The 21,235-nt window shown below is 36.9% G+C and overlaps 1 protein-coding gene across 1 annotated transcript in view; it reads right to left on the bottom strand.

Moving 5' to 3' along the window:
• Positions 1-21,235, bottom strand: part of ROBO2 (roundabout guidance receptor 2) — a 1,075,181-nt gene that overhangs the window by 19,124 nt on the left and 1,034,822 nt on the right. The window contains exons 24-26 of the mRNA XM_065676374.1: positions 19,653-19,809; positions 13,595-13,855; positions 10,156-10,370 (exon numbers count right to left, since the gene is read on the bottom strand). Coding sequence (XP_065532446.1) covers positions 10,156-10,370; positions 13,595-13,855; positions 19,653-19,809 — 633 coding nt within the window. The remainder of the gene's footprint in view (positions 1-10,155; positions 10,371-13,594; positions 13,856-19,652; positions 19,810-21,235) is intronic.

The following is a 21,235-nucleotide window of genomic DNA, read 5'->3' as shown; positions in this document are numbered from 1 at the left end:
ACCAAAAAAAAAGTTGGGAAGGATTTGCTCCTTTCATTCAAGACTATTTACGAGACTCTTCAAGCAAAACAGTATATTTTAAATTACAGTTTGGCCATCATAGTAGATGAATGAAGGTCTACATCAGTTTTTGGTTTGTTTTGCTTTGCTTTGCTTTTTCCAAATGATGAGACAGATTTACTCTGTTTCCCACTACTGTAACAAGCAAGTGAGAGTTTTAACTACTTTTAACAGTGAAATAACTGTCTTTTAAGGGTGATCAAAGTCAGTGGCAAAAGCCTCAGTGATCTGAGAAAAGCTGTATCTGTCCACCCTGTACTTTGTTGGCCAAAAAAGACTTTGCCACTGATTCTTTTCTTCATTTCTAACGCTCCTATAAGGCAGTGTTTGCCATGAAGTCACTTCATGTAGAAAGCCTGTGTTTCAGCCCTAACTGTGGAGACATTTCTCACAAATGCACACATTTTACTGAAGGACAGACTTCATACCAGACTGACAGTAACAAATTTTAAATTATAGGAACATTATGGGACCTAAGGGCAGGAATTGGCTGAGACAGCATAATGAATATATGACCAAAGTTCATACTTTGCTATTAGATTTCTGGGTTTAAATAATTAATTACTTCTGCTACTTTGATAAGACAAAGCAAATGCAAATACTTTCACTTTTATAGAATAGTTAAAAATCACTTTCTTTTTTACCAGAAATAAAACTTTTGGAGCTTTAATAACATGAACTAAGTGATGCTCACTTTCCATTAATTCTTTTTAGAAGACTGGCTGTTTTCAAAAACAATAATCACTTTACCTTTGTTGCACTTATCTTGGCAGATTCAGTTGGCATAATTAAAATTAAATTTTATCAAAATATGTTTACTTATTGAATTAACTGGTTTTAAATCAGCTATTAAAAATGCTTTTAAACAGTTTGTATTGTTAACAACAAACGCACACCGATCCACCCCATGCTTAGAAAAACTTCACAGGAAAATACACTTTTGCAAGAAGAGATGCAACAGAAGAGCAGGGATGGAGATAATAGTTTAAATATGCTGTTCGTCACCAGAAATGTGAATGATTGTGAGGAGATTTTGCAAGAACCAAAATCATCAAAAGATTGCACAGGAGAATTAGTGATCTCTTCATCAAAATATTAAACCAAGCATAGGTCAGTAAATCTATAGCAGAGTCAGCACAGAGGGAAACTGCAGCAGACTGAAGGTGCAGATTAAAAGCTTATGCTATTCACTACTTCAAATCACTAAAAATGAAACCTAATGCAAGGTTTCATTTAAACCATACTGATAAAAATATCTCCATCCACCTTATTACATGCATGTTAGACAGGTGTGAGATGCAGGTTCACTGAGAAGAAGAGAAAAATAGGCAGAGACACCCTTCATGCAGAAAGCATCAACTTTGAATCTACAAACCTGTTCTTGTCAGACTGGTTCCATCCAGCCTAAAACCAGCTTTATCTGCTGCTGCAACCAGTGCTTGTGCAAAACTGCCGCTGGTAAAGATCGAGTCATCTGAGGAGCTACCTACACTAGATCTATGACTAGAAAAGTTACGATCCTCATCAGACGCAGAACCCCATCCATTTACCATTGAACCTAAAAACAAATGTAGGGGTCTAGTGAGTTGTGCACATTTGATATATTTTTATCATCTAAAGCTTAAAAGACCCATTTAACATGTCCTTGCTCAAGAAAACCAAAATTCACTTGACAGAGCTTGGTACAAAAGAGCAGCATTCATCTAAAGTTGAAGACTCATTTAATACGTCCTTTCACAGCAGGAAACCCAAAGTTTATCTGACAGAGCTTGGTATAAAAAAGCACTATTAAAGCTAACGAGATCTCATTCATAGCTTGCCCCTTGTTGCTTTGATGCTGTAAACAAAATGATACATATTCTCTAAAACTGTGAAGGCTCCATAATAAGTTCATTTGAAAGATGGTAGTTTTTCCCTGGGATTCAAATGAATGTGATGTGGGGTTTTTTTACTTGATTTATTATAAATCAATATCTAGTTTGATGTTTGCAAAACAGTCTTAATTTAGGACAGCACAAGTCTAAGTCTTAGTAGATATACCTGAAGTCAGATAAGGGCTTCAAAAGCTACCTGAATAACACTGGCATTATGTCATTTTCTCAACCAAAACCTTAAAATAGATGAGCAATTTTAATGTCCTGAAGAAATCTGACCTAAAGCAATTAATTCTAATGCTTAGAAAAAATTAACATTCAAGAATGGAACTATGTATACTCAGATTCGATACTGAGACTGTCACTAAGCCAGTGCTGGCCTCATGGTACCGTCTGGCTATGGACTACCACCACTGCAGGAAAGTGGTATCAGTGGTATCATAAAGGTACAGTCAGAAAACGAGATACTGGAAAGAACACATGAAAGAAATATAGAAACCTTGATGTAACTGGAATGTAAAGAGCAAAACAGTGAAGTAAGGATTCCTCTTATTTGCTCTTCATTTATATTTTCTTTTATTTTTTCCAATGCATGAAGCATCAATCAGCTACCCAATGTGTCAGTATAACTTACTTTCAAAAACTATGGCTCAGTTCAGGCTTATTGTAAAGTACTGAAATTCCGCTTCTTTTGTGGCATCAGATGGAGTTGATGGTGTGCTGTACTTCTAAAAATCATGATTAAATGTCATAGGATAACTCTACCCTGTGAAGTAGAGCAGGAGGCAAAGAAACCTTTGCTTGCACCAAGTGCTTATCTTTGCTATAGGAAGAGGGCAGCCAGGCTGATTAGATACCAAGTCCAGCTGAGGCGCAGAGCTACCAGACTGCTTCTGGGACCTGAGCTGCTGCATGGCATTGCATGGTGCTGTGAGACATAAGAGTATTGTTCTGAAGTAGCACAGGCACCTATCCTTAAATACTTGAGATTTGCTTTTTAAAAACAGCAGCATGCATATGTTGAAAAAGCAAAAAGACCAGTGAACCTATGAGAATCTGTAAAGAACTGATATCCAAAGATATGAAGAAGATACATGTGGAAAGATACATCATAGCCCTGACTTGACCGTTAGCACAACTGAATTTATGTAAATGTATATGAGATGCGTGGCAGTACATTAGCCTTTTTTAAGTCCATGTCCAAGAAAGTATTGCTGTGTTCAAAATTAGCAACTAGTAAATGAATACTGACTTGCTTTTTAGTTCTATACGGATAGGCTGACTAACTATTGGTGGTGTCAAATATTAAAAATATCCTGCAAAAACAAGTCATGAGTACAATAAATTAATACTGGAATTTAGTCAGTAGCACGCCGCACCACAAAGCTCAAGAACAACGGATTATTTTGTGATGCTGCAGTGACCAAACCTTTTAATGTCAGCAAAGTGGCAGGCTATAGTAACAGAAGTCCATGCACTCATAAGTTACAAGAAAAGAAACTGAAAAGGTCTATGGAGGTCTGACAGGCAGAAAGTGTGTTATGTGCAACAGGGAGTGACAGAGTTTCATTCTGCTTGCCAAGAGCACACACAAAATTGTTATTTTCCAAACAGACTCGACCTGATACAGACAGATATAAGGAAGCCGAGATAACAGCAAGGGAAGGCAAAAACTGAATTTCCTCTGAGAAGACAGTTTCTGAACTAACAATCAAAGTGTGATAGGACTTCATAGAGAATGGAGAGTAAAAAGGCTTAGCAACAGTTATTTATGATGTACTAAAAGAGATACTACAGATAAAACTCTTCATGAAGATGTAAGAAAGTGAAATGCTATAGCTGAGGACTTTCAAACAACTGCTGATTGACATATTCTGCAAAACATGTAAGCACAAGCTGAAATGTAAAAATATAACAAAACGTACAGATATGAAAGGACGATACTTGGGTGCTAAAAATGTAATGTGTATCTTCCTAGTGCCAGGGCCCACGGGTTTTGTATGGTACATTCTACTGTCTACACAGAGACTTATAAAAATATATACCATACAGAATAGGTTTTCAGTATCACAGGCACAAGACTATGGAAGTTTTAGAGGAACTTAGGTTTGAATTTCCTTTTGCTCACATTCCTCTGTTTGCTAACCAGTCACTCAGCTGTTACACAAAATACACATGATAATTTGGATGCCATGTTTTAGGGTATGTCCAGGAACACTGGCTACTTTTTACCTACTCTTTCAAGAGCTGGACTAAAATTCATCCAATCCAAAAAGAAAATCAGTGTTTTAAGTACGAGATATACTCAGAATCTACAAAAGCTGCATGTGACCGGGCAGCTATAACTGAAATCTATACATTATTTCTACTGTTTGCTGAGCTATTCAGTTTCCCTGCATAAACAATGTTTTCCCCACCAAAACTTGCAGCAGTAAAACCCTGGCTTGCTTTGCCCTCCAGAGGTGTGGACATTGGCTGGAAAGCATGGAAATGCTGGAGCCCAGCCCGGGCACCTTAGGCCACCAGGCAGCTGCGTGTAAGTTAATGTGTAAACTGCTTGTTTAAAGGCATCCATCCACTGGGCTGTTGTATTCCAAATCAGATGCATATTTCTTTCTCTCTGAATAAAGGCAGAATAAGAGATGCTGATGTCCCTTTCATATCAACTGTGTGTTTTGCAATGGAATGAAACAGGCTTTTAGTGTCTCCTTTACATGCAGTTCACTATGTGTTTTCCAAGAGCACATTTGAGTTTTTACACTTTCTGGCAACTGTAAATTTTACTCTTGCTGACAGCAGCAGTAAATGCTTTATGCAGAACAAAATCAACTCTGTGAAAAGTTGAACTCTGTTTTCTTGCTCCATAAAATATCTCTTGGTTCTAATGCAAACGGAAAGCTTCCTTTCTCTTGGGGAAAGGTGAAGGGAATAGAGGTGCTAGCTTCTTCTAGGCTGCATACTACTGCTTTTAGTGGCATTTTGCAGGCAATAAAAATGCTATTTTTCTTTATAAAAGTGTACTCTTGCTTTTCTTAAAAATAAGATCTAATGCACTTGTGAAGTAAAAGCTGTAAAAGCTGCTCACTACAAACCTAACACTTTTGAAAATTCCAATAGATACTTCTCTGTAACAAACTCTATGTGCATGCTTAAAGTTAACAAATGATGGGAATGTGTATGATTTTGAGATTTTCTTCATAAGACCATGAAAATATAAAGCTCCTGCTTCTCTGCAGGTATTTTTGATGGAACAGGGCTAGATTGCTGAGATTTGTGAAGTACGGATGGATGAAGTCCATCGGCACTGATGAGACTTCAGCTGAAATCATTTAGAGAATTCTTTTAGCCTTTGAATAAGAGGAAGGCATTATCCTATTTCTACTCTAACTACTGTCATGAGTATGAAGAAAAAAATGCCTGCTGATTCTGGTGGAAATGAGGGACTAAAAGAGGCCAAAGTCATTGTGCCATTTAAATATGGAATGCACAATTGGGCTGAATGCAAAATATAAATAGGATCACACTTCAAAAATTAAATCTGGTCTTGTACTTTACATTATACTCAATATAAATGCCCAAATATTTAAATTTATACACTTGAAATAACCTAGTTTTAAAATTTGTATTTTGGGGCAGGAAGCACTAAACAAAGGGAGGTCAAAATCATACATACATATTTAGCACTTCACAGGTCCAACCATAATTAATGCCCTTCATAAACATTTAATGAAAAATGAATTTATGTCACTTAGCCAAATTTATTGGTGTTTGCATTTTCAAACTTTTTGGATTTTTTGGTTTCCATATTGCTGAAAGGCACAAAAATTTCTCAAATTTATTCAAGCTGTTAGAAAAGAAATGCACACAGAACATTAAGTAGTTGCTCAAATGTTGCTGAGCAGTAAAATACTATGATAAAGTGGCATCTTGCTGTGTCTCTATTACTTCTTCAGCACTAAAATTAATTTATGATCAGTCATCAATTCATTTACATGTCGTTTTATGCAAAATCTATCGTTGCTGATGAATGCATATCCCTAGATCCATTAAGCTAGAGTAAAGTCTGTGCTTTATAATATGACCCTGCTAATTGTTGCATTACCATTTTTATGAGATACAAAAAGTAGCAGTTTCCTATTTTCTGAGCACATATTTAATCCATGAAACACATTCTTCCTATTAAATGCAATCTAACTGCTTATAAAACAGAAACTTTTGCAATAGGTATCCCTAAGCAAATCAATATAAATACTGAACTCTTCCATGGTAAAATATTACTCATGAAAATGATTTTGTATAATTTTCAAGAATTATTCCATTTGTACTCAGACACAATGAATGAACAACTTTTACCATACAAAGAGTGATCAGAGATTCTTTTAATCAAGACCAAACCAAGCCAGATAAGGGATTTTCCTCTTTGCTGAGTTACACAGCCTATGGAGGTCTTTATAATTTCAGATCTATATAATTCTATGGATAAAAAAAAATTGTTATCCATTTGCAGTGGTACTGTTTACAAGAATATCTCTCTGCTTGTATCAGCTTGTATCAGTTGGTAGAAAATGGCTTGTTCTAGTTTCCATGCTAGCTAATGGGTGACTCTCTCCCCTCAGTCAAAAGGAAGGACTGAAGATAGAGCAGCTCTCTTTACCATCTTCACTGGTGGTGCTGGGGGAAGAGAAGATGAGAGGGCAAAGAAAACCCCCAAACCATAATATTGTGATTTGACAAAACCCAGTGTTTTTCAAAGCGATTTAAGTGAGAAACAAATTGATTTCTTATACAGACATCATATGCAATTAATTAAGTCTATTAAATATAACAGAGCCTTTTTGACCATTCATGCCATAACTCTGCACTGCAATTCATTATAAAGGCAAACATTAAACATAAGCAAAAGAAAAAAACCCCATATTTCAGTGTGTCTCCAAAACAAAAAAAAAAGCTAAATAATTGTGAATTGAAAGTCAAGTGGTCAAGTGAGCAGATGCTTTACAGCTGCTTTTCAGTTTGGTTTTTTTTTAAATCAGAATCAGTAACTCAGTACCTTAACAAACTATGATGGGAATGAAGCAAAACTTTGGCTTCAATTTCATGCTCCATCCCACAAACATTCAGTTCTAAACCTCCCTCCTTGAATTTCCTTTTCAATATCTGGAAAATGTTAAGATATAGTTACTGTGCACTCCTCCTTTCTTTTCACTTTATTATACATGTCAACATTATGTCTTTGCCACCTGCAAAGAGAAAAGCTTAATAGCACAGATTAAATGTTTGCCTGAATTTGTAGTTAGCTGTAACTAAAACTCAAGGGCCTGGAAGTCAATCTGACTTTCGAACAGCTTAAATGAGCAACACTGTGGTTTCAGAGGAATTTAACAGTTTGAGCATGGCTCACCCAGCATCAGTGCTTCCCCTCAGAGAATCCCACATTTGGCATTGGATGAAAACCTCAGTCTCAGTTCAGCCATAGAGAACAAAGTACCATTCCACTCCAACAGTGGGTATCTTCAAGTCATTGCTGAGGCATGCTAACAGTAAGTACAGGATGAGGAAGCTCACCCTGTTGACAATATAGCATCTCTATTTGGAGGAACTCTGGAATAAGGAATGTCAATTTAGAGTTCTCACAAACATGGAACTCACAAGGTGTGCTTGAAAATGAACATTAATATCATTTCATCTGGGTCAACTGTTGCCATTTGCCTTCATTATTTAATATAATGTTTAAGGTAGTGAAAACATTGCATATAAATTCCCAGGAAAATGCTGCATAAGTCACCAAAAGCCCTGTGAAAAGAAATAGCTTATATATTCTCAGTGCAAGAAAAAACAAGTTAGTTGTTCTACAGTATTCTAAAAGCAATCAAATTAAAGAATGAGAAGCAGCTTAGAAACAATGAATGTAATTTGTTTTATACCCTCCTTAACGCCAGCAAATGCAGCCTGGAAGAGTCAACAGAAGCAGAAACACAGACATTAAAATTCTCTTTTGGAATAATTCACCCAAGTATAATCTACCCTTAGAAAAAAAACCCAACAATCCCCAAAAAAACCCTCAGAAAATTGAGGGTTTATCCACATAGAAATAGAAGAAACCAGAAACAGTTTCGTTATTCAGTTTGTCATTTTACAGATCATTTAGAGAAACATTTTGGGTGTATTTTCATAAGGCTATATTTCTGTAATTGTTTTAAGTCAAAGTGTTGGCTTTAAGGGCGGTCTATCATTTTGCTTCCCTTCCAGCTGCACATTCCCTTCCTGCAGTGCCAGCAAACACCTTGCCATGCAACATGAACCACATTAAGGAACAGACCCAGATAGTAATTAAACAAGCAAAAAAAAAACCACCTTAATTTTCAGCTGGATGCGGACACATCAAGGTAGTGGTGGAGATTAGTGGGAATGCATTTAGATCACCTTAAGTACACTCCTAATCTACACCACAAGCTTCTGCCCAATTTCTTCCAAAAAAATACACCAGGAGGTTTTCAATACTCTAACAATTGAACAAGATTTACAACTATTATAACAAGCATGAATGTTATACATAAAAGGGTAAATGTTAATAAACACAGAAGTCTACAATTTGGAGAGGAAATGTAGCCATTCCTTACTTTGCACTAGCTAGGGTGGTCCAAAATATTAGGTGAAGATGAGAATGTGAAGAACATTAATCCTCTGATTTACAGATATATCAACATTGGCATATTAATATATACCAAATGGAAAATACATAGCAACCCGATTTTTTTATTATTATTTATTGCTGTATTACAAGTGCAAACCTCTTACTGCATTCCTAATGGGAAGGCTTCTGAGCCACTAGTGAGATATGCAAAAATATGCAGAATTATAGCCTGAAGGAGATTACACTAGACATTCGAGCGAAGTGACTTAACATACTCATGCAGTAATAAGTTAGCCTTCTTAATTCAGGGATTTAAACTTTAACTCTACAGCCTTCAATTGAATCTGGATTTCAAATTGCAGGAGCAGAGATACAATACTTAAATCTTAGACTGGCAAGCAGTGTGGCCCTAGGGTGAAAGAAAATCTGGAAAGTGGGATTAAGCTACACACTATTCAATTCAACAAGGGAAAAGGAGAAAATTATAGGTATTGATGCTCCATCACTGTAATCTTCCTGCAGTGTTTTCAGAATAGCAGTGTTTAAGTAAGGGTGCAAAATTCTTGGAATTTTAAAGGTCCAGAATTTCATTTTAAAAGGGATGAAATTCACTGATGCTATGGCAGTAAGTTGTACTGAGCAAGTGTCCCTTAATGTACAACTAACAATCAAGTGTTCTTCCGCTGAGATCAAAGATTGAAGAAGCACCCACTGGCTTTCATGGGCTATGAACACTACGCACATTTGGGTCTCCACTACAGCTGTACATTATGGACATGATATATTATATAGATGCTCAAGTTCAACCTAAAGAAAAATATACTGATGCTTAGAAAAAGCACATTATTTTCATATAAAATCTGTAGTTTTCAAAAAATGTCTTTTGCTGCCTATATTTCATCAACAGCAACTCTATTCAGTCAGATTCTGTGCATTACTTTTGCATGCCTTTCTAGGTCGCCTTTGATTATCCCTGTTGTAACTTTCCAAGGGATGCAAAGGGTGAGAAGAAGTGAAGGAAGGATTGTCAGGGTAATTAAATATATTCACTGCCAGGGAACAACTAGTAAACTCAGCAATACAAAGTAGGCTCAAAATACACATTTTCCTAAATAAATGTTGTATTTACTCTACAAAAATGTTGTGCTGATCTAAATACACTTATTCTGATGTCTTTTAACTTCCCTGTGTTCATCTGCGAAAGCATTTACCCAGCAAAATATCTAAAAGTGTTTTAAGATAACATTTTTATGCTGCTCCTGATCTATGAAATATACATTCCTAAGCTGAGGTCTTCCCCCTCCTTTTTATGTAGCTGGCTTGCTTCTCCAGTAGAGTGAACTTTTCATGAAAGCTAGGATATAATTGAGTTTTCTTTCAAGTTTTTAAAGCTTTTTAAAATTCATGAATTTTCTTATCATTTTGCAGCAAAGTATTTTCAAATCCTTCTTTAACTTTAGTGTTTAATACTAACACATTTCAACTGTTACAGAAATAGAGTGGAATAAATTTTCACTTAGAAAGTGTTTGACTGATGATTTTACTATTAGGAACAAGTTGGTGTCACTGTTAACTGTGTTTGGTTACCTGTCACAGAGCTGTCTAGATTGTCCATACTGGAGCCTGGAGTATGCTCTAGACCTCTTAGCGGCCTACTGATTTCTACCGTTTCTTCTTCAATATCATCCTCCTCATCATCATCATCCGGAACATCTGTTTCCAAATCTGAAATAAGGTTTCCAGATACATATCCTAGGGGCGGAACTGGAGCCTGAGGAGCTTGTGTATTGCTTTGGATGTGCCTACACAAACAAACAGGAAAACATCATCAGAATGGATGAGATTTTCTACTCCATGGTCAGTAGAAGATAAGTCTTTCACTAAGTCCTGAAGTACATTTACAAAACATGCTTATTAGGTCAAACTCAAGAAAAGCCAGCTCAGATATTCACCACAGCTTCTTATACCAGTGTACCTGCACACTTTCCAGTCTTAAATATACTTATCCTCCTGTAAGATAGGGAAGGTTAAAACTGCCCTTTTACAGACGAGGAATGATTTACATGAAGGCTATATAAATCAGGTGGGAAGTCCATGGAAAAGCACATTTCTGAATCCCAACCTAGCAGATAAGTGTCTCACCTGATATTCCACCTTCCAAATCACACGTTGAACCAAAATTAAATTTTACTACTTCGGATTAAACAGGCTCAGTTCCCTTAAGCAGAAGTCACTCTAAAGAGGAGGAAATGACCAATAGGAAAGAAAAAATGTAAAATCCAGTGAACCTATTATCAGTGAGGCCTTTTTGGTTTTGTTTTATTCCAAGTAATTTACTTGATTTAATTGCAGCAGTATTAGGGCATGCATGTGTGAAATTACTGCATGCAGCAATCACAATTAAAAAATAAAACAAAGATAAAAAACAACCACAGGATAGCTAAATGGCCAAAGGCAAGCATGGGATGGGACTTGGAGCTTCATTTGCATGGTGTCTGACAGGCTAGAAAGGAAAACAACTATCAGGTTTCAATGCAGCATTTTCCACAGCACTACAGGTACAGAGCAAGCTGTGCCAGGGGACCCAGGCATGACTGGCCTTGGCAAAAGAGCATGTACCATGCTTGAAATTGCTCACTTAGGCATTTGGGAATCCTTGGGTGGCTGTCATGAGATGGTGTGACCTGACTTGGATCAGCAGCGCTCTGGATGGGATCCAGGATTCTGCTGTCTCTTGCTATCAGTATAACAGAAAAAAATTACAACTGTCACCTGTTTATATTCCTAGCCTTAACACATTTTTGATGAAAACTGTGCAGTATTACTGCCTGCACTTGATGAGTGGTTTGTTTTTTTTTTTTTTCCACAACACAAATCTGTCGGATCCAAGAATGTCATGGAAATGTTATGTACCACTGGAATCTCTCTCCATCTTGGTGTAGATTTTAACTTATTGCTCACTCGGAAGCTTACTTGCAGAACAAATGCTTCCCTTCTGATATACAACCCCCTTCTGATTAGCAGTTCTTGAATACTTTTCTGCCTGGACACCAGCTTCTTAGCTATGCAGTGTTCAAAACACTAAGCTAAAGGGCACTACCACCTAACTAACCCTCAATAAACAGTGTGATTAGCTCCCAATCAAGCAAAATACTTAAGTATATGCTTAGTGTTAAGCATGTGATAGAACAATTGAAGTCAATTTTTCATGTACTTGTAGTTAAGCGTTTACTTAAGTGATTTGCTGGATCAAGGCCATAATGATTATGTACTTTTCCAGTAATCTCTAATGTGCTCTTTCTTAAATTCCTAGTTGGCTGGTCTCTACATTTCTTTTCTGTTACTCCTGCAGTAAGCTATCTGACAGGTCCCATCTTGTTCTGTTGCCCTCCCGCTACAGTGGACAGGTTAACTGTAAAGAGAACTCTTCCTTCCCACTTAAGGCAATTGAGGACTTTCCACTGAACCTGAACAGCATTTGCTGAACAGCATGATACGTGTCCAGCCAAAAAGTATCCAAGCATTAAAGAGTTCCATGTCACAACTACTACAAAAATCACTTGTATTTGCTACCCTCAATATTCATCCCAATACCTGCTACAAGGTCCTAGTATGAAGAAAAGGTTGTCTCTTGGATATTTTTTCTAGCATTTCAGGCTCAACTACTGGGACCTTACACAAAAGCGATGTTAAAATCTGTATATTTCTCAGCACATTGTGGAAGCTCCCAAACAACTTCTGTTTCTCCAAAAAGGCAGTAAAACTTTTCCTGTCAGCTGTAAGAGGCTTTGTTTCAGAGTCCTACTATTATTTGCTCCCAGACTGGCACTCACAGTTTGTAGGACATAGAAAGGGTAACAGATGCAAAATGCAGCAGCGATGACTGTGCAGATAGGGTATGCATCTGTGTGCTGGCTCAGAAGTCAGCTACCTTCAATAGGCCAGGTCTAGCTGCTGCCTGGGATTTGGGTCTGTCCCATAGGCAGGCCAGGGTCCGTGCTTGGCAGCATGGCATTGCAGCAGGACCAAAGTACCCTGTTGATTAAGTACAGATTGCAGACAAGCCTTGAGGCTTCGACAGTGTCCAGGGAAAACAGCTGGCTTTGATTTGGCACTACCTGCCCGATCTATTTATGGTAGCTCAAGCTGAATAACTTTGTGGCTTTATTTACCAGCAAAGAAAGGCTGCTCCTCTGCTGGCAGCACGCCATTCGGTAACCAGCTCTGCTCCTCTCCTCTGAGATTCACAGGCTTTGTCTGGGTAGAAAAGTTGTAAAAGGACAACTGCTGCTTAGGGAACATCCAGAAAGCAACTGACCTTCACTGTATCCCCAACCTGGTGCAGATGACAAGTTCTTTTTCAGTCCCTGAAGAGATTGCTTCTGTTTGTTTTGCAGTGGAAATGTTAGTGTGGTATTTGCTTGCTCTTCCCTTAAACAGGCATAAAGCACTCTAAAACGCCAAATTAATTTTGTAAATACTAACAACTTCCTTCCTGCTATTTCTGGGTTTTTCCCTATGAATCAGAAATACTCATGGTATTTCAAACTACAGTCAGAGATGAAAAAATGCTTATTCACATGTGACACAGGGTGAAAAGCTGCTACATTGCTATTTCCAGTGACTAGCATTATTTTTAATCAGGAATTTAGAACCTCAATGTTTTTTGAAAATCCTAAGAAATTCATACATTTTGCTTGCCTGAAAAGAGACTACTCTCAACTGCATAAAGGTTTTCAGTAAGTTGATGTTAACTAGTTAGTTGAGTATATTTTAAAAGCAGAGGAGTATTATTTTTATGAGCTTTTAGCCAAGATTCAACATATTACCAAGCATTATAGTTTAAAAAGCACCACCTAATGTTTAAGGCCTTCACACTGTAGATAGTTTTGCTATTTCTTCTTCCATTCTACTGCTTTGGAAACATTACTGAAATGTTGTTGAACACAGTTGACATTTACACCATCAAGGAATAAATTATTATTATGCTCATTCATTTCCCAACATTCCCCCTTCAAACATTTACCATGTCTGCTTTGCTATATCAAACTGGTAAGCCCTAGTTAATTCATCAAGGTGGGCTTGAAGCATTGGCTGCATCTCCTCTCGTGGAGAAGGGGTGAGGGTTGCAGTTGACTGTTGCCCAAAGGAGATGGCAGGTGATGAAGCTACCCCTCGCACAGGAGGTGTGGGGACACGATCATCATCTTCTTCAAGCTCATCCTCCATGCCCTGATGTAGGTAGGTCTGAACTGGCAAAGGCGGACACCAACCATCACTGTCATATCTAAAATGAAAAAACAAGTAAGCATATATATCAAACCCCATCTCTGCCATGCAGTAGAGTACATACAGGATTTCTGCTACAGTTTGAACCCTCGCATGCAGTGTGAGCTTTAACATTTATTGAAAATAGGGTCATAATTGTTTAAATTCTCCTTACTGTTTTAAATTTTTCCCACAACAGCTAAGCAACTTGAAAAAGATGTGCAACAAAAAAATTACTGATCCATTATAACATTTGCTAATGGTGATTAGATAATGCTACACTACAATCAACAACAAAAATGAGCTAACTCACTTCCTGGATCATTAACCTATGAGAACACATGAAGATTGACCTAGACATGAAAACAGCAGCATTCTTAACAGGCAGAGTGAGCTTTATGTAGGTGCACTTATGAACATCCTTACTCCCATCCTCCCCTTTATTAGTCTATAAATTTACTATTTGTTTTTATTTTGTAGCTTAAAGAAAAAGCTGCACTTTCCACATAAATTCCAGTCTTTCCACACTGCATATAGATACCTACTATGATGTTTAATATACTCATGTTGCAGCAGCACTGACTCTAAGCATATGCTATGTCACAGCACCAGCTGATAAGACACATTAGCACACATGTTGACAGCTCTGCCAGCACCCCACCTGCTAAGCAATCTTTACAGGGACTTACCTAGGCAATGCTAATTTCTGAGCACTTTCAAAACACCTGCCCAAAGTAAATAAAAAAATAACAACTACCAATATTCTTTAATAACAAAGTCTTTCTTCGCATGTAAGAGATGTCCTGGTATGTTTTTGTGGGTTTTAGTCTAATACCAAAGGTGTAAGAGATGATGCTATATCTGACCAGGGCTAGAAACAGAAGCTTTCTACTCTATTACCATTTCTTAGGCAATATTTGCCAGCAATTCAGCCCTCTTCTGTCTCTGTCCTCACCACAGGACCTTTCAAGTCAGTGCTGTATTACAGTATCATCCCAGGACCCTGTCCCTTAGAGACACCAGCATCACTCAAGACGTCTAGGCCCTAGTGACTGTGGTTGTTCCCTGTGCATTATCTCCTCAGAGTAATTCCATAATCTGAACACAGCTTCAGTTGTACACAGCTCTGCTGATGATCACACCACTAAGATTTCAACACTATTCTTCCCGTCTTCAAAACATCCAGTCTGCAGTCCCTTGAGCATCTGCATGCATTTCTTAACTCCCAGTGTGCTCCAAAATACTTCAAGATACACAGCTCTTTTCAAAAAGTAAAGAGACAAAAGCTCTCACAGTTCTTTCACTGTCAAAGCATCTTGCCCTCCAAAAGCCATTCCCCAAGCATCATCTAAGTCACTTTATCTTCTTTCCACCTTCATGGACTGCTGACAAGGTACACTCCTTTTTTCTGCAGCACGTGCAAGCAATGCATTGCATTATACAGGCGATTTCCCAAACCAGTTCAGAAATACTCCTTTAAGGCTTCTAATTGGAAGGATAGAATTACGAGTTTCCCAGAGAAAAATGAATCACTGCCGATTTTCTTAAGTGTGAAGCTGGGTTACAAAAGGCTGGGAACACTGAGACAGAGAAGTTTTAAAACCTATATTATGAACAGAACATTTACTTTTAGCAAAACCCAAAGATTTCTAAAATTAATTACTTTTTCCTTATTCAGAAGTCTGTAGTCTGTATTTAAAAGTACAGAGTCAGAATAGCCAAAACAACCTGACTTAATCGTCCAAAAGCCTGCAGAAGACATATCTTGTAATTATGGCTCATATCACTCTATATCTAGATATAACCATATATAGATACACAAACATATGTACATGTACAGAGGTACAAATAAATATTGTATCTTAACACTTGGCATTTAGGAGCTTTTGAGTGATTGATCATTACCACTTTCATGACACAGAGATTTAAGAAAACATTCTATGTTATATATCCAATTCCTTAGGAGACAATTAAGCTATGAATAACTCTAATTTGTCTTTCCTTGCAAAATTAACTCATGACATTGCCAGCCAAGGTTGAAGGGACCATCCTAACTCATGCTGCTAAAAATGTGCAGTGCAACAGTTCTGTCACTTACTTTTACTCTCTCAGCCTCATGCTTTGGTATAATGGTTTCTTCTTTAAAAGGGGCAGGGCAGAAAGATACTCCCCAGTGACTTTTCGGTAATGTATAAAAGAACTTTGGATGTGCTCGCCTTTTGACCCTGCTTGCTTCAAATCCCCAAATGTTCAGCTTGATAGTAAAAAGATTTCTTACTAAAAAGATTCTGCACCGTACCTTTACCTAGATTTTGTTTGAAATGTTAAAGAGCCTAAGCCTGAAGTTCAGGACATTAAGAGTCAAGATTTCAGGTTCAAGAACCTTTGTCTTTATAATGTAAGATGTCTGAAAAGCCACCAATTCTAACCTACATTTTCCAAAGTAAAAAAAGATGCCTTCAAGAAAAAGCTAGCAGTAACTACACCTCATATAAATGATACAGTTATTGAAACTTCTGGAACCAGCATAGTGAATATTAGTAATATCCATGTTCTTTTTTGTTTTCTGAATATATAAACTTGGTAAAAATATAACCTTTTTTCAAGTACTCATTAAAATCAAAGCACCTTAACTTCACTAGGGACCTCTGATTGTGATTTCTTTATAACTAAGCTCCTAAAAAGTTCTGATTAATAAACATGACTATGTTTCTAACAATTTTTATTCTATTCTCAGCACTTTTATTTTGTAGTGATATTTTGCTATTAAAAAGCTTGGTTCATTAAACTGACTTTTTTTTCCTCAAAATATAAAACAGAGGTGATAGATAAGGGGCACATTCTGAAACTATTGTATTTCATTACACAAAGCTTCCCTCTCTAGGCCTTGCCAGAAAGGACTTTTTAATTTAAAAGGTATTATCTTCTTTACTTTTTCTGGACATCCAGCAGCTAACATTCCATTTTAAGGTGTAATCACTAGAAAGAAACAAAAATAATCAATGATAACAGTATGGAGACTGCCTTTACAGGAGTTGGCTCAAACTCATACGTATTATCAGTGAAAAAAATATAAATAGGTGATAATGAATAAGTAATGAGCATTTCCTTATTGTCAACTTTATAGATACAACCAAACAAAAGCATCTTTTCTAAAAAGGGCAAGAAAGGGAACATGCTTCCTTGGGAGCTACTAGAAGAAAAGAGAAGCTTCAAAGACTCTGCTGTATATACAACAGAAAATTAAGGAAAATAACAAGGAACAAGCACAGAGTTTCTAGAAGACCAGAAAAAAAGGGAACGTTTCACAGGAAAGAGCTTGCCAGGATAAGAACAGTATAAACAGACTTTCTACATAAAACCACACTTTTTAAACTAGGCATTAAAGACATCCTAAAAGCTACCATATTAAATAAAATGGCTGTTTGGACTAACATGTTCACTTTTCCGTATGTGTGTTGCAGTTCATGTTAAAATGGAAGTGAATGCAAGCATCAGTTCTTCTGAGGAGAAGACAGCAGAGAGAACTAAGAGAGCATTTTTCTTCCCTGACTATGCTTAAGTTAGGGGACTTTTTTTCAACCTGCTGATGTTGGGGATTTTCTTTTACAGTTTATAAGTCAATAGGGCACTACTGTTAATTTCTAGTAAGCAAAATAAGGTGTCAAAATTGTTTAGTTTATTTTGGATACTCATGCTAATGAAACACTAGAATTCAAGAACACAGAAAAATAAGTTCTGTTTAGATGTCAAGTTCCTTGTTTTATTGCTCTAAAAGTTCACCTTTCATATCATATTGTGAGAACTTTATTAAAGCCTTCAGTTTTTCTGACTGGAAGTTCATTTTTCAATTGTAATCCTCAATATAATTACATCTGCATGTGATTAATTCTTAAATTAAAACACATTGAACTTGTCATACATAGTACACATCAAAGCAAATCAAGAAAACCAAAACAGTTTACAAAATTTGCTAGCTTCTTTTTTTTACCCAGTATGTCAAAAAGACAACATAATGAATGCAGTCTATGTTTCAGTTGATTTTAGCATGTTGAAAAACACAGAAACAAGATCAACCCCTGAATATCAAATGACCACTACTGTCGGACACATCCTCAGGAAGTATGGGCATGGCAGACTCACTGGGTTCAGCAAAGCTGGTTGCAAATTACGGTAGCTTAAGACTGATAATGTCTAATCTTCAATGGTTCTTTTGTATGTTTGGTAGAATGCGCATTAGAAGGCCTTGTTACAACCACTATTAATGAGATGAGAAAAAAACCCTAAGAAAAGTAATCCAAAAGATAATCATAGGGAAAACTAAGTCTGAATTTTGGGAACCTGTAAGACTGGTGATTACCTTATCCTTAAATAAACAGTGTTATCTTGGTGACCAACATCAATGCTTCCAGCTAAATAACAGATACTTTATGCAACAGAGGAGTCAAGCCCTAAGTCACAGGACATTTCTCCAGAAGATATTTCCTTTTGCCTTTTATGCTATTTCATTATCCTGAAAGAAAACCCAAGTTGTTTGACTTCTATAGTATAACTGTTTCAGTGAAAAGGCTGTACATGTGTTTTAAGTGATAAGGACAAATATTATAAGGCGAAATAATCTTAAATTTATTTTGGTTTTTTGCAACAGAATACAGAACACAATAATTACATGCACTTTTTGCCTTGAGATTTAAACAACACTTACAATCAGTAAGGTTATTCATTTTCCCTTATATTTGTTCTAAATTCTAACTCTAATACAGCCTGAATGGAACTTCATTTTAAAAGGAATTACACTGACTTACACAAGTAGCTATTATTCATATTGAGGGCTGAAGGACTTGGTACAAACTCAGATATTAATATTTAATTCTTCTAAGTTTCATTATAAAAATAGTGATGATCAATTCATGCTTCCAGAAGAGATAACACTTGAAATACTTTTACTCAGTAAAGCTATTACAATGACTTTTAAAACATGTGTTTCATCCTTAGGAAATATTGATTAATCCATGTATTTGAACAGGCAGAAATTTGTCCCTGACAGAACAATGAACAGAACAAGGTTCCAACAGAGATGACCACAGTAAACTATTCTTCCACATACTCTGATTTTACTCCAGATAACCTGGTATGTCATAATTTCACTTTATAAAAAGCATTCCATAATTGTTCTCTGTGCAGGAAATGTCTCTTTCCTCTCATTTAGTGCTTTTTGTGTCCTTGAGAACAAGTTTAAGCTTGTTCAAGAAGTGTAAGGTTCCAGTTGCTTAAAGGCTTATACATAGCATGCCTTCCTCAAGTGAAAATTCTTCTAAAGGCCAATGAGAAGGCTATTATCCACTGGTTGATCTTCTAAAATTAATCCAATTTTGTGTGTGTATGTGTGTGTGTGTGTGTGTTGTTCTTTTAGCTCTAATATTTTTAGACACCAAAGCAGCCAAAAAATACATGGAATGAGATTATATCATCCTTACCCACGCCGAGTCCCATCATGTACAAGCAGTCCCAACAGAATGCAATTACGCCACATGTGAGGCGAGATGCTTCTCAGCATGAGTAAGCAGAGAAGCCCTACATGATGATGAAGCAAGGTCACTTCTATTTCCATCTTCAAGAGGAGCTATTCAAACATTCCTCCTCCGTAGCCTTGAATAAGTCTATAGGATTATAGGATAAAGCTCTCTTTCTCTTTTGTTAAACAAAACAATATGATATTGTCACTATTGTCACTTAGGAAAATTTGAAGAAGAAGCCTCATGTCTGCAAACCACAGATTTTTCTTCAAAAGAAAAAGAAAAAAAAAAAAAAATTACCCTGCTTCTTGCTGATCCACCCCATAGTGTTCCAGTTCTGTGCCTGGAAGTGGCTGCACGGGAGGGGGTGGGAGGGGAACACTGGCCCAGTTTGAACCATTATTTTTCTGGGGTTTGGCAGTGTTTTTGTTTTTCTTCTTTTTCCCTCCTTTGCCACCTGCAAATCCAAAAGGAAAAGTAAAATGTTAGCGATGTAACGTGGGGAATAAAGCTAGTGATTTACATTTCTTTTAAAGAATTCTGATTGCAGATGGCATGCCCCAAAAAAGGAAGATGTATTTATATCTCAGCAGAATCAGCATCAGCGTGCTAATGCTGCTACGAAGTTATAAATAATAATAGTGGAATGGAAAAATATCCTGAATAATTGCTGAAGATCTCTTCTTTTTAATACTCCATCCATTTGCACCACAGTAGTGGTGCACAACCAAGTTGTGCACAACGAAGGAAAGACATGTTTTGCTGAATCAGAAACATATTTCCTGATTTATTCAAGTCTGCTTTATGACTTTTATTCACTGCTAGATTACAACATAGTAGACCATAGGTAATTATTTCAAATGTCAGAATTCAATGTGCTTCTAACACTGTTTTGTATAAGCCCTTACTATGGAAAACACAGAGGTTAAGGACACAATTTTAAAAAGTTTGTCATTAGACTCATTATCTTTCAGCCAGAATGTCAAGTATAAGTTTGTCAAAAAGGAAAGAAACAGGGTTTTGCTGATAGGAATTTACTAAGTTCCATTTTTTAAAACATCAGGAAGTCATCTGCAATGTTTTATAATTGTCTTTTTCACAGGATTCAAATATCTTGTGCACTATAGAGAAGAGACATTATTTCAGATGTACAACTCTAATGGAGGAGGCTAGTAGAAATGAAGTCAGCAATGCATTTATGCATTTTGTGTAAGCCCTTTTCTCTTCTCTTAGCATCCTTGTACCCACTTCTCCCATTGAGACACTTCCATTTGTGGGAAAGTGATACAGAGAAAGCTCTCATCCCACTTGTTTCAGTTCTTTCATTTAGCCCTGACTCCATTTTCTTGTCAGGAACTCATTAAGAGGAAGAATGGCACAAGATTTTGAATCTCATCTATTTATTCCCATTTTGTTGTGGTTTTCAAACCCTTTGTATTGTTGGCTGGAAGGATGGTTTGTCATATGCTTTTTCAGTGGGGTACCCAGCTGGCAGTCACTCATCACTTGCCTGCTGCAGAAAGCACAGTCTAATCCATCTTACCCACTAACGTATCTTGATTTATAAGGATCAGCCAAAAAAAAACCTATGTAAAAAGTTCTCAACAGCAATGAATCAAAAAAGCCACAACTGGCTTGACAGGCAGGGTAACACTGTGCACAAGCAGGCAGCACACCTTGTGCCATGGCTCTAGCCATGGCATAGAGGCATACAAAAGGAGGTGCAATTCCAGCAGCAGATAGAACCACGTGTCACAGGATTTTTCATCTAGGAGGCAGTGGCTTTCTTCTGTTATCTCCAGATGTCAGCTGGACCAAAATAGGAACAAACAGAGATGGAAGAACAAGGTGATTCTGTGATTCAGAAGTAACCAAGACTTCTC

This window comes from Lathamus discolor, chromosome 4, assembly GCF_037157495.1.
Source record: "Lathamus discolor isolate bLatDis1 chromosome 4, bLatDis1.hap1, whole genome shotgun sequence".
Lineage (NCBI taxonomy): Eukaryota > Metazoa > Chordata > Aves > Psittaciformes > Psittacidae > Lathamus > Lathamus discolor.
Note: the sequence above shows the minus strand (reverse complement) of the source record. Positions and strands in the feature narration are given on the sequence as shown.